At 42.9% G+C, this 14263-nt stretch overlaps 1 protein-coding gene across 1 annotated transcript in view; it reads left to right on the top strand.

The window, feature by feature from the left end:
* Nucleotides 1–14263, top strand: part of GAP43 (growth associated protein 43) — a 58550-nt gene that overhangs the window by 26325 nt on the left and 17962 nt on the right. The window contains exon 2 of the mRNA XM_026037222.1: nucleotides 5327–5951. Within this exon, the coding sequence (XP_025893007.1) occupies nucleotides 5327–5951 (625 nt within the window). The remainder of the gene's footprint in view (nucleotides 1–5326; nucleotides 5952–14263) is intronic.

Raw genomic sequence — 14263 nt, 5'->3', positions numbered from 1 at the left:
GTCTAGGTTATAACACTGGGTGAGGCTGCCTCAACCCCACAAATATCACAGGCCATTAGTTCTAGTTAATCACAGGCCATTGATCTAGTTAACTGAAGGGAAGATCTCCATGCATCCCTTAGTGTAGATGTTAGCAACTTCATGTCCTATGTGTCCCTGCACAGAGAACCAGGAAATTTTATTAAGAATATAGTAACATAAGGGACATTTTCCCTGTGACTGTGCTGTGGAATGGATTACTGATAACTCTCACCTGTCCTGCATGTAGGCAGCCGTTTGGCCAGTGTTGATGTCTTCTCTAGTGAAAGTTTTGTAAACACTAAATCCGGAAATCTGGTAGACAGKTTTCATAAGACCAAGGGATGGCTGGGTGAACGTTCAAAAAGAGTTCRTATCTAAGGTCAGAAAGGAGCATGAATTATGTTTCGGTATAGAGCAGCCTGATCCTAAGATGAATGTTAAAGAATGCTGACACCATCTGTAAATCATTAGATGGAGGAACACCAGGAAAGAGAGAGGTACACAGAAAGGACCTCCAGTAGGAAGCAAAAGAGACTGTATAAGATTGAAAGATTCTTCAAAGGAACAAGAAGTTCTTTCCTGATCTCTTCACTCTAGTATCCAAGGCTATTATTATCCAAGGCTATGTGATTATTTTTCTGTCCTTTCTCTCTAGTTCTTGTTCACTGCTCTTCCTGCTTTTCTTAAAGGCAGGTCAGCCTCTCCAAAGCTAAGCAGGGAAGATGCTGTGATAAGGAGCTTTGATTCAGCACCACAACACAGAAATGGGTGAAGAGCAATCAAGGATGGAGGCACTGAATCTCATCTTGTCATGCTCTTTGCCTATCTGTGGCTGCAAACGCATGGAATATCTGTGAAACATCTGGTTTCTCCATTCCACCATTCATGCTGTAACAGGATGTGGGACATTTGGATGGGCATGGAGGTTATCACGGTGCTTTCTTCACTATTAGCCCTGTGTTTACTCTTCTGAAGGTTATGGGTTTGGAGATAGAAGGTGGAAAGGAGGTCAGGGATTAGAAATCTAGCTAAGTCATGAGTCAGTGCAATTTCCAAGTTCCTGGTATCTGAGAACTAGCTCTGCCCCAACTGTGTCCTAGATATGCAGATAGACACATAAAAGTTTAACAGTGAATTAATCAGGGCAAATCCTTGCCTTGTAAACCTACTTTTGTGAGTATGTGTAAATGGTCCAAAGAAAAAATATGTGTGATATTGATTATGTATGTCCTTTTATATATCCTTATAACTATGTATTAGTGTTTTAGTGATTTCAGGTCCTCTTGACCTTGAAGGATCCATTTGCTTCATACTAAATGAAACAGAGTATATTTTTGTGTACAGTAAGGATGACACTATRCTGCACGTACACTTATGATGTCATGACATTTTAATGTTAAGTTCTAGTATGAATTTACTTTATAAATAAATGTATAAATGTAGTTTGTGCATGACTGAATAATAATATATGAAACCTATCTCTAATGGGCCTGATTCTTGGCTGGGGGCTCTGGGTTCTGTACAAGTGCTAAAAATAATAATTCACTTTTATTCCAGAAGCCACAGTACTACAACCAAGATGTCATACACACATGGCAGACAGATAAGACAGATAGAATACTTGTTTTCCACTGAGATGACTTTGAATACGCCCTGGCAAGGCTGACTCACCCTTTTAGCTTTCCAAGGAAGATAAATTGCTTTCCAGGAGCTTCACGGTGTACAGGTTATTTTTGAGCAGCTTCCTTAATTAAGGTTTATCTGCTGCATGTGTAATCCACAGATGAAGAGCCCTTGTCTCTTCTGATGAGAACAGAAGTTTTTCCCTGAACAATCTGTTTCTCACCCAACCCATTGTTATACAATATACATACTAGCTGAATATTGTGTCCTAGCCCAGAAGTAGCTGCAGGCCAGTAGCCTGAAAATATGTCATTTCAGGTGTCCAGGATGCTTCAAGCAGAGGGAGACTGAATAGAAATGGAATTTCTGAATGGCACTAAAAGCAACCTGAGTTGACACCAACTGTTACTACCTTTCCTTCAGCCATGACCTTAAGCCCTACCGCTACATCGGCCTCACATTTCATATCTTTTGTATCTGAAGGAATGCTGAAAGCGCCCTGTCAGAAATACAGTTTGCAATTTTCATCCTTATGAACTGGCAAGGACTCAAAATGATGTCATGCCGACTGGGATAAGAGGACAATGATGTCATCCCTGTAGCAAARGACCCTCTTAGCCTTGCAAATGCAGTAGGTGAAGGTGAGAGCATCCATGGAGCAAAACAGAGAGGCAGGCCGATCCTGCAGTGCACTGCAGTCACACTCACCAGGAGTCTGTCTGTCAGAAAAGCAGGAGAACTGACTCTGGGACTTGTCCTGCCCTGGGCCTCCTGCTAGCAACAGGAAGGAGAGAAGCCCTTGCAGGGCTGCTGGTGAGCCCCAACCCTGGTGGGGAAAAAGTCATAGAGTCAAGATCACACTTCATAAAAGCTGTCCTAGTTGGTGAAGGATGGGATCTGCACTGCGTGTTTTGCATTTCCTAATTGTTTTGCAGTAATCAGAATATTCCTGCATCCTGGACTTTAAGGATCTTGTTGTTATATATAAGTTTTCTTTCCGGTCTCCCAACACTGAAGCTATCTGAAACTGGCCACAGACCTTAGGTATTTCTGTGGCACCTTTCTCTCAGTGTTATACAGTGCGARCGTATAGTTAGCGTATGTCCATGTTGCTGTAGCTTCAGTTTACTGCAGTCCTGCTCAGGCTCTCTGTAAGAGAGCTAGTCCAGGTATCCAGTGGTAATGTTGCCACAGCAACATAGGACTTAGCACAAACAGCAAAACTCGGAACAAGAGGAACAAGGAACAAGATAAACGAGCCTGTGCAGAGTCCATCTTACCCTATCTGGCTCACAGCTCTTCTTTGACTAATTTAAAGATACTTCTCATCTGTTTCTAACTCTATGTGGACCTGTGCTGAAACAATGCTGAAGACCTTATCCTAGACATTGAATAAATCAGGCTTAGAGTTTTCTATGCAGGCAGAAGAGCAGGTTATAAGCACATATATATATGCACATAAATGGTTACAACATGCTAATGTGTTCATCATTTCTGAATTTGTGAGTACCCTTTTTCAGGTACCAAATGTATGTATTATGTACAGGCTTTTGTGTGCTTGATGAAATGCTTTTATGTGAGTTAGGCTGCAAGGTTTTATGGAAAGGTAATTCTTTGTGGGGTATGATGCGCTCTAGGTGCGTTTGCTTGTGCAGGGGGGTTGAACTAGAGGTCCTTTCCAACTTCAACCATTCTGTGATTCCGTGATCTCTACATACTGCCATCACCTGCTGCCTGACAAGCTGACATTTACAGGAAAGCTCGCTTTCCATGCCACATTGTTTAAAGCACTTGGGAAGAGCGGATATAAATGTTCTGCTCTGCCCTTATGATAGGCATTTTCTCCCTTTGCATAGGCAGAAGCATGAAAATTCCTAATGCTGAATCTTATATGTTGGTTAATATCCATTCACAAGGTTTTTCACTCTGCCCCTGCAGAAGCATGGTGGCACCTGGTCTCACACYCAGACTTGTGTCCTGGTGTGTTCAGACCTGTCCTGCACAACTGTGCGGAGAAGCTGACTTCCTTGGAGATATGAGGCTGGCCTTTCCTTGGATATCAAGACCCTTGAGCTCACCTACTTACTTGAGAAAGAGAGAAGGAGGATTCGCTGTTGCTTAGCCTGTCCTTCAGTGTATGCAAGTGCTAGTGTGATCCTCTTTGTGTGCAGGTGCTGGGCAGGGAGTCCTGTGCTTGCAGAGAGCCTGGAGAGATGTGGTGGGTAGCAGCTCCGAAACGACGAAGCTGAGAGTTGCGTTCTCTTGTCCTGTTTGCTCACATGTGAATGCCTTGCTGTGTTTCGTGCCTGTGCTCATGCTCTACAATTGTCACTAGTATTTGCTCGCAGTGCATTACCCAGTGACTGCTTCTGAGGTGGCCAGTCTTTTCATCTTTGCAAGCGTCGTGATTCCAGTCCTATGCAAGAACACTGCAGTGGCTTCTTCTCTGTTATTACTGATGGACCTTCTTTTTGAGTGTATTTATCAATTGTGTCCTCTGCCCACCATTCTGATACTCGACTTAGCATCTCTCAGTAGCAGTGGCCTAAGAAGTGTTTTCCTCTTTGCACCCATGCTTGATATCTTTTTCAGCCAGCTCATTTTCTTTCTTTTGTGACCTGAGCCAGTGCCGGAAGCCAGCTGGAGCCAGCAAAGAGGCCAATCCCTCTGCTTTTTTGCGTGATTCCCATTGGAAGAGAATAATATCAATAGAAGACTGTCCTTTCCTCAATATGCAGCTGAGCTGGTACTGGCTCATGAGCTAGCAAATTATTGGGATGCAACATATTGGTTTCAGTGGGGGTTTACAAGCCAAGGACTTTCCCTCCTGTGGCAGGTCTGCAGAAAGCACAGGTTCTGTCATGGTCCTTTCTAAGACTTTAAGGGGTGGCTGAAGGCACACAAGCATGAGGAATGCCAGTTCTTTCTTACAAGGCTGAATTCCACTCAGTATTCAGAGAAATAACAATAATTGCTAAAATTAGAAAGACTGATATCTATCTGCCTATTATTCCTTCACTGAAGGTATGAGTGGAAGAGCAGAGGTAGTGCTGGAAGCGCCTGCAAACGGGGCATTTGAGAGGTGTCCATCACATGAATATCTGCATGTGTGACAGTGTGCATCTGCAGGGGAGCACGTAGCAGTGCTATTCTGTGTTGGCAATCCTGAGCCAAAAAGCTATAAAGGGCCCAATGCTCAATGCTGTTAGAGACACACACCTGTGAAGCATGGTGTCATTAAAAAGAAACAAAGAATTGAAGGCATAGGTGGGAKAGGGAGAGACTGTGAAAATAACCCAATGGAAATTGAAAATGGCAGGGGGAAAAAAAGATGGTACATTTAAGGACGGATGGGAATATAAATAGTGGGAATAAATAGAGACAACCCAGCTGGTCCAAGTCTTTACAAGCTGCTAATGTGCTCTCAGCATTGCTGACTGACATGATGAGGTGCTTTAAATTCTTTTTACCAAACCTCTCTGTCTGTCCAGCCCCATTACTTAATGACAGCCACCTGGTTTCAAACTCACACTAAATGGAAAGACTATTTCAAAATTTGCCTCCTGTTAGCAGGAGAGGAAGGTGAGACATTCCCAATAAAAACAGAGCTTGGGCTGTACCTGGAGAGCTCTTAACTCATCTCCCTGTTCTCCTTTTCTCTCCTCATTTGTTTTCTTCAAAGGTTGAAAAGAATGAGGATGGGGACCAAAAGATTGAGCAAGATGGCATCAAACCAGAAGATAAAGCTCATAAGGCAGCCACCAAAATCCAGGCCAGCTTCCGCGGACACATAACGAGGAAAAAGCTCAAGGGGGAGAAGAAGGGAGATGCCCCGGCCTCTGAGACGGAGACTGCGGACAAGAAGGAGGAAGGCCCTGCTGGCGGAGCCGCGGAGAACCAAGGGAGCGAGGCGCCCGCTGCCACAGAAGCTGCGACTGCTGACAGTGCCCAGGCGGAGGAGGGCAGCAAAGACAGCAACGCGCCCGCGGAGGAGAAAAAAGGGGATGGAGTCGCTGACACGGGCTCGGAGCAGCCAGCCCCACAGGCTGCCACTCCTGCTGCCTCCTCGGAGGAAAAGCCTGCTGCTGCTGCCGCCGAAACGGAAAGTGCCACTAAAGCTTCCACTGATAACTCGCCGTCCTTGAAGGCTGATGAAGCCCAAGACAAAGAGGAGCCTAAACAAGCCGACGTGCCTGCTGCTGACACCACTGCCACCACCACCCCTGCCGCAGAGGATGCTACTGCCAAGGCAACAGCGCAACCCCAAATGGAGACAGTGGAGAGCAGCCAAACCGAAGAGAAGACAGGTGAGTGAATGACAGGCCTTCATGTCTTCCCTTGGTCACCTGAGGGTGTCTCTGAGGTCGATCTGCAAGGGCAAGTGCAAGGATCAGAATGGGAATTAACAAGGTAACTCCCTTGCTGTGTTTTAGGGGAGGGAGGGATGCAAGTTGTTGCTTAGCATGCTCTCCTCTGCTTCCCAGAAGTTTTTGGAAATACTGCCCCTCCTCTGGAAGTTCACGTTCCTCACATGTTATCCAGCCCATTCTGCATGGTGACAGGAGAGCGTCAAGCTCACCAGATGATACTAAGTTGAACTGGAAATTTCATGAGGGAAAGAGTCTTTCATACTGCACACCATCCTTGCCGATGGGATGGTCAAGAAAGAGCTGCAAAGGCCTTTTCTTTTCCATCTGCCTGTGAATGGGTGATACTGTTCTTACAACCACAAGCTAGTAAGGAACATCTTGTTATCAGAATTATCTGTAGGCTCTTCTTAGAGTAGCAGATGACAACTGCATGTATCATTTGCATGAAGCTTTTAGACATGTGTCAGCTGGGTCAGACTTGCATGATAAGAGGATCAGGTAGGGAGAGGAAAGATTAAAGGCCCTGACAGCTCTGTGAATGAGGACAGAAGAGAAGACTGAATGCAAACAATCACTCCAGGAGGTGTTTTTAGTTCTTTGTTCTTGACTGAGCTGCAGCTCTGCATAGCTAGTTCCCCTGGAAGAGGTGGAAAGTTGGGAGAGGCAAAAGTGATACTCTTTGACAGTGGCAGTACTGCAAACTATAAAGAAGAGCTGTTACTGAACTGTAATGCTGGTCTGTGTAGAAAAAAAAAAAAAAAAGCATGAAAGACCTGAAAACACTTTTGCTCTTGCTCTTTTCCTTCTTTACATTATGAAAGATATACTACGTTTAAAAAAAAAAAAAAGAGGGGAAAAAAAACCCCATCTCATCAGAGGTGATCACCACCTAAAACTTTATCAAGCAGCAGTGCCAAGCTGGCCTMCACATGCGTGAGACTCTCAGGAGCAGACTGATATTCTTCATTCATTAGTTTGTTGGGGCAAAGCTTTGGAGTATTACCTTGATATTCCAAGATGATCCAAGCATCCTGATAGGAAGGTTAGTCCCTGCATGTAATTTTACACTTGTTGATGTTTCTCCTTCACACCATTTGGTCCACTGCTTCTCTTCTCCAAATAATAATTCCCACTGTCTTGTAGACTTCCAAGCTTTGTATCTAGATCAGGACTTCTGATCCCAGTTGTACTGTTTTAGAAAGAATTGTTAAGAACTGCGAGTAGTGCTCTCAAAGAACTGAGAGCAATGCTCACAAACACCATTGTGGTAGACCACGGGCTAAAGAGTTTGAACCTAAACTGAAAGCATACTAGAAAGGGATGCTTGTTTTACCTCCTTTCATTTAAACAYTTCTGGATTTAATGCTTAAACTTGTATCCTCTAAAGTGCCTTTTTGTGGTCCAGAACCCCATCCCTTTGTTCCTGTTTTGTATGATGAGTTGAGTGAAAAAAACAAATGTTAAGCTATGTGGGAGTGATTTGAGAAATTCAGTTTGATATGTTGCATGCTGTACCTGCCTGATTTGTTTATATATATATATATATGGGCAAAGATATATCAATGATAAATATAGAACATAGTGAATCAGTGTTTGGGGCCCTGTGTACAGAGAAAAGAATATTTGAATAACAAATGATAAATTCTTATTAAGATTTGGAGTGCCTTATTCATAAACAGGAATGGTGGTTCTGTTTTGAATTAATACACTATTTTTAGCAAGATTAATTTGTTGTAATGGATAGAGATAGGAAATGTATACGTGTGGCTATTTGCTTCATTTTACCTTTTTTCAGTCTTTAGTCATCAAATAATAATTTATATTCAGTGTTCTTAATTATTTGCAAATATCTTCTGCTTGCTTTTGTTGACCTTCATATTATTTGTAGTGAGAACATTAAAATTTAATATTCATTTGCATATTATACTGTAATTTCTGTAATTATCTAGCCAACAGCTTAAGTTGCAAAATCTACAATCAAATATATATTTAAAATGAGCTCTCAGTGACTGAATGTTCAAAACCAGCACGTGCTTCCATTCATACTCATTCAATATTCATCTAGTAATATTCAAGCTTCCAAAAATTGGCAGAAATCAAACATAGAAGGTTTGTGGCCACAGTCAAACAGGTTTTGTCTGTACAATGTTAATGAATACAGATTCCCCCTCCACCATCACCCTGAAACTCCTGTCACGGTGTGGTATCAGCCTTCTGTTCACAGATTTGAATGGCTCGGGAGGCAACCCTGAGCCATCCAAGGCAGAAGTGGAAAAAGGCCTCTCCTCCATCTCTCTAAGGATGATGAGTTGAGTTCTGCTATATATTCTATGGTACAATGTCCATAGTAATAATAAACTGTTTCATCTTTAAAGAATCTTCCACAAAAGAGCATCATCATCATATAAAATGTCTCACAGCCCAGACATTATTTCCAGATATAAAGCCTATGTTCTCTTCTTCCTAATCATCTTCCTATGATTTCCTCTCATCTCTTCAAAACCGTTTGTTCTTTCTTGGTACTCACTACCTCTGCAGGCTTAAAGGTATCTGCCGTGTCTTGCCCTTTCTCCCAGGCACCTCCTGACCCTCAGAAAGGACAACACTTATGGYTGCCAGCAGAGCTGAAGTGGTTTGGTCATCCACGAAAGAGGGAGGCCTACCGWACATCTGCCACTTCAGTGCTCCTCCAGTCTGGGCCCAGATCTGCTTTCAGCTCCATCAGTCCCCTTCTCCCAGAAGTCATCCCCTTGGCTTTCAAAGGTCATCTCTTACCGTTTCTGTGATCGAAGACTGGCACAGTAGTGTGCAGTGTCAGGCTGCCAAAAATAAATCAAATTGGCTCCTAGCCAGTGTCATCGGTTGGCGGTTTGCCATGGCATGCTTGGCTGCTACTACTGTGAGGCGTGCCGGCCATGCGCTACCCTTGTGCAGTGATGTTCATCTGCCTTGCATTTTGCTATGCTGGCTGCATCATTTTAGCTACGTATGTGTTTCTCGATGAGAACAGAAGCAAAGGTGTAGTACATTTCATTTACATCCTTGAGAGCATTTTTTGCCTTCATCTAAGGACAGGAAAAAAAGATGGAAAGAGAGGGAAGGACTGAGTAACCAGATAGAAATGCATGTTTTTTAATGTTTAATATTTAACATTTCTGGAGGAGGAGAAAAGCTAGGCTATTCCTCATAGCAGTATGAAGCAAAGTGGATGGATTCCAATCAGGTTAATCTATGAAATGAGTTAATAGGCTTCAACTGGGGGCTACGGCATTCAGTTTAAGTAGGACAATCTCTTTGTACTCTTCACACCTTTTGGGAGTGATTTGGAGCATCTTTGACCGTCTTTGCCAAAACTTACATTTATTGTCTTTTTTGTTGTGATCCAATGTTTGCTTCTTCAGAGTTGGAATGATACTAGCAGAGTCTCTCTTCAATGCCTGCCTACCCAGCAGGAGAAAATTGAGAAGTAGTAGGAGGAAATTTATGTATTACGTATGGATGAGGTGAGCTATATTCCAATCTAAGTTGCATTTGCTTAAATTTATAGAATTTTCCTCAAAGCTACTGGAAAGAGTCTACATAACACGGCTTTAAAGTGAGATGAGYGACTAGCATAGCAAACTATCGAAGAAAATGGGATAGAGTGTGCCTTATAGGGAAGAGAGGAGGTTAATGTCACAGTGTTAGGTTCTCTTTGTACTTTCACAGGTTTTTGAGGCTCTCCTCCAAATCTGGCTAGCTCTCACATCAAAAGCATTCTCAGATTGTCAGGTAAGAATGTGCCAAAGCCTAGAAATGTGAAACAGTAAATTGTGCCTAAGGAAACAAATTGATCTTCTTTTGTTGGGGAATGAAGTGCGCTCTCTCCTGCTTGATGAAATGGCTTTACAATGGAACAGCTGAAATGAAAAATCAGCCAGCCAACCATTGCTGTACATGTAAGCAGCCATGCAGTTCCCTCAGGGCCCTATATCCAGGAAGAGGAACTGTGGGAAGCACCATCTTCTCTTCACTTCCTCAGAGGACGCAAGTCTCTATGGATCCTTTTTCATGGTTTAGAGCTGAATCAGTTCTTTGTTTTSAGTTCAGTCAGTATATTGATGGAAGGACAATAGTTAGTGCACCTAGGGAGCACTGGCTATATAAAGGTTTGAAAAGGGAGATTGTCTTTTGTCATTTACTAGCTAGAGGACACAGGATGCACTATGCAAGAATATTGCAGTTGTATAACTGGAATTTTAGTCTCGACTCATGGACAGCTGGCAGGAGACAGAACAACCTCACTACCATTCCTGCTTTACTGGAGCTTATCTCTTCTGCTACACCTGGCAGATGGTGAAAGAAATACAAGCACGCACTTCTCCTCATACTGCCTCTCATGAAACAACTCTGAAGAAGCTCGTCAGTGTTTTCTTGTCTGTAGTACTACCAAGCAAGAAAATAAGAGTACAAATGTGACCTGAAACCTGCTGAAAGGTGACAGAGTGTGCATCCAGTCCTCAGTTGCTTTGAACTTTTTAAGCTTTGCATCGTGTCTGGATGGGATAAAACATGACCAAATGGATTGCATAGTGTTTCACACCTCCTTTGCATTGGTGCATATACCCTTGTAAGGGGCAGTTGAGGGAAGTGAGCTGCTATCTCCTTTGAAAAATCATATTTGGACATAGATGTTTAATGTATGAAGAAGGTCTATGTAGTTATACATTATGACACATTTCCCAGAGTACATGAATCCTACACACCACCTGCTATCGACACTGGAATAGGTTTCCTGTTTTGTCGCAGAATTAAACACTGTCTCATCTCCCATGTGTGCTTTAGTGTTAAATAAGATGCAGCTTGCCCAGGACAGGTGGGAGCTGTGCTGGTGGTAAAGAAGAACCTGGCCTCTTTTAATGAAATCCTAGATAATACTACACGTATTTATGGATGACAAGGGAGGCTTAGTCTGGAAAAGGCCTTCAGAGAAGAACAGTCCAAATGCACTCAGACCATCTTCAGGAAATGCTCCAAAATCCCCATGTTGGAGGAAGCCTTTGTACTGTAAATGATAACCAAGTTTTCAGCTGAGAAAGGCTCAAATAGAAGGATGAGGAACAAAACAGACAAACAGTCGATAAAACTTTAAGTAGCTGAGACTTGCTAGAGCTTCTTGCAGAGCTCTACATGACCACCGTGGTAATCTCTTTGCACTAGGATCAAGTATGCTGACCTTTTCAGATAGACACAAGCCTGTAGAATCAGCTGGGATTTATGGTTACAGTGAGCAGTCTGTTGAAGGTAATATTACTGACTGCACAGTGCAAATGACTGCTATGCACAGAGGGATTGTGTAGTGTATTCACTCAGATCAGCACGATCAGATTATTCAGGCATTCCTTGATTGCTGTATAATAGGTGCATTAATCTGGGATGATCATTTCAAAGATAGCTTCAAATCTGTGCAGCAGCTTCATGGGCCCTAACAAGGTGAAACTGTGCTCCCAAGGGATTGTGGCTCCATGCAAACAACTGTATAGGAACATAGGAGCTGCCAAGCTAGATCAGACCCAACGTCCATTTACTGTGCTCCTCTGACAGTGGTTAGCACTACTATAGGCGTTAGCACTATCATAAGCAGATTTGAAATAAACTGCCTCTTTACTAGGACTCATCGCTGATCTCTACTATCTAGGATTTTGTTTAACAGTTGAAGCATGATGTATTATCTCTTTTGACACAAATTTTAGCTGTGGATACACGTGACATCTATATGAATGCCTAATCTCTAACTGAGTGTCGACAGTTCCCCTGACAAGTCCAAACAGATGTACAATGGCTGGAAGATTCACTAATGTGTTAAGACTGCCTTAAGCATATTCCTGTACTTGTATTTTATCATAGAAAGAACAAAAGTTTCTGAAAGCCCTACTTCATGCCATTCCTTGTGGAATATAGCATGATAGTATATATAGTATGTGAATGTGCACAGATAGCATAATACCATAGCCCTTGCTGTTCATTTCTTCCTGAAGAAAGCAAAGGTTTCTACTGCTTTTTATATGAAATGTTAGCGAGACTCCTTGTAATCTTTGCTACTTTCTTTTAAACTCCTGCAAATATCTTGCAGGAGAAAGAAATTGTAGAAAGTAGCAGGAGGCTTAGGCATCAGTTGTTGCCATTCTGGGATCTACTGGCACCAGCTCTGAGGATAGATTCTGTCTCTGGTTCTGGACCTCCAATCAACATCTGGAAGTCCAGCTTAACCAAGCTGAATTTTAATGGGTCTCTAGTCACAATTTATTTTTCAAGACAACATTCTTACTTCAAGCTGGACTCAAAGGGCTTCCATATTCCATAGCTTTTCTCTTTTTGTTGCTGTTAAATATTATTCATGACAGAAAGCACAGAAAGGCATTTAAAGAGAATACAAGGGGAAAAATAAATGGCAGGGTGTGCTACAACTGTATGCTTAGCGAGTCTCTGAAGGGGAGGCTGGTCTGTTTTAGCAAGTTACAGAAACTACACTTTTCTTCCTATGTTCTATATTTTCTGCTAAAGGAAAGGCTCCCTTTGTATATCATTTAGCTTTAATGTCCTGTACTATATAAAAGGCTTTAATGTTATCCTCTCCAAGTTTAAATATGAGGTCTGCGGAAAAGTTTCTTTGACCTTTCTCTTCCCTTAACTACATTACTATCAGCACCAGATATTGAAACAGAGCTGAAAATCTTATCTGAGGTGTTGTCAGCCAGCAGCCCATGCTGGAGATCTGCTTTTTGCAGAGCTGCAGAGCAGACTGGAAAAGAGATGTGGAAACACAGACAGGCCCAGAAAGGTAAAGGAAAATGCTGTTCTTCTAATTACAGGAGAAGTGAGACTCAAGGCTTGATATAAATAAGTCTTAGAGAGAGGTCACGGGATCCCAATGATCCAGTTCAAAGGACCCATTCTATTCAGCTATCTCTTAAGGAATGAAAGAAAAGGTAGAAGACACTATCTAACCTTTTGATCTTCCCTCAGAAAGACATAGTGACTGGAAATGCTGGTAATGGCAACTGGATGTCACCTGTGACCTACAGGCCTTAGTGGAGAAACAAATATCTCTAACATTTGGAAAAGCATATAAAGTCCTTTATGAGGCAGTGCTGAAGAGACATAACTGACAATATACAGAATATACTAGGAAAGGGATAAGAGTGTAGTATTGAAAGATGTGACCAGTCTACAGCATCATGCCTTAGTGCTGGTAACTTTGAAGCATTTTTCACAGCAACTAAGACAAACTCAGTTCTGTTACAGAGCTGGATAGATAAGCACCTGAAGAAATGGAAGAAGACAAACGATTCATAGTTAAGRTAGTTGCACCCCTCTTGCTGTTCTTAAGGGCTTTGAGCACCCATGGATGTGGAAATGTCATAAGCCTGTAATATAGAGTAGGAAGGTTTGAATGCAAGCTTGAATGGACTAAGTCTGTAAGCGAGTATAAAATGCTGCCCCCTCACTTACGCTGGCTCCAAAATAACAGATTATGTGTTTCAGTCTAAGGATCTTGTGTTTCCTATCTCATACTTTTTTTTTSAAGCTCCCCTTTGTCCCTTCCCTCCTTCCATCTTTTACAGCCTGTTCAGAGGCAACACTCATCAGCCATCACTGCAACTGCAGGGCTGACATCTCAAATTTCATTAACTTATGTAAAGCCATAATGTCACCTGTGATTTCAGCATCAATGTCACAGAATCACAGAATGTTTAAGGTTGGAAGGGACCTCTAGAGATCATCTAGTCCAACCCCCCTGCTCAAGCAGGGACACCCAGAGCATCCAGGCGGCTTTGGAAGATCTCCAGAGAAGGAGACTCCACAACCTCCCTGGGCAGCCTGTTCCAGGGCTCTGTCACCTTCACAGGCAAGAAGCTCTTCCTCATACGGAGATGGAACTTCMTATGTTTCAACTTATAACCATTGCCCCTTGTCCTATCACTGGCCACCACTGAGAAGGGCTTGTCCCCTTCTTCCCTGCGTTCTCCCTTCCTGAACTTATACATGTTAATCATATCCACTCTCAGCCTTCTCTTCTCCAAGCTAAACAGGCCCAACTCACTCAGTCTCTCCTCATAGGAGAGATGTTCCATTCCCTTAATCATCTTGGTTGCCGTCTGCTGGACCCTCTCAAGAAGCTCCYCGTCCCTCTTATACTGGGGAACCCAGAACTGCCCCCAATACTCCAGGTGCGGCCTCACCAGAGCTGAGTAGAGGGGCAGGATCCC

The sequence above is a fragment of the Nothoprocta perdicaria genome, unplaced genomic scaffold, assembly GCF_003342845.1.
Source record: "Nothoprocta perdicaria isolate Ctin4 unplaced genomic scaffold, notPer1 scaffold_193, whole genome shotgun sequence".
NCBI classification, from domain to species: domain Eukaryota; kingdom Metazoa; phylum Chordata; class Aves; order Tinamiformes; family Tinamidae; genus Nothoprocta; species Nothoprocta perdicaria.
This window is presented reverse-complemented; position numbering and strand designations above follow the sequence as displayed.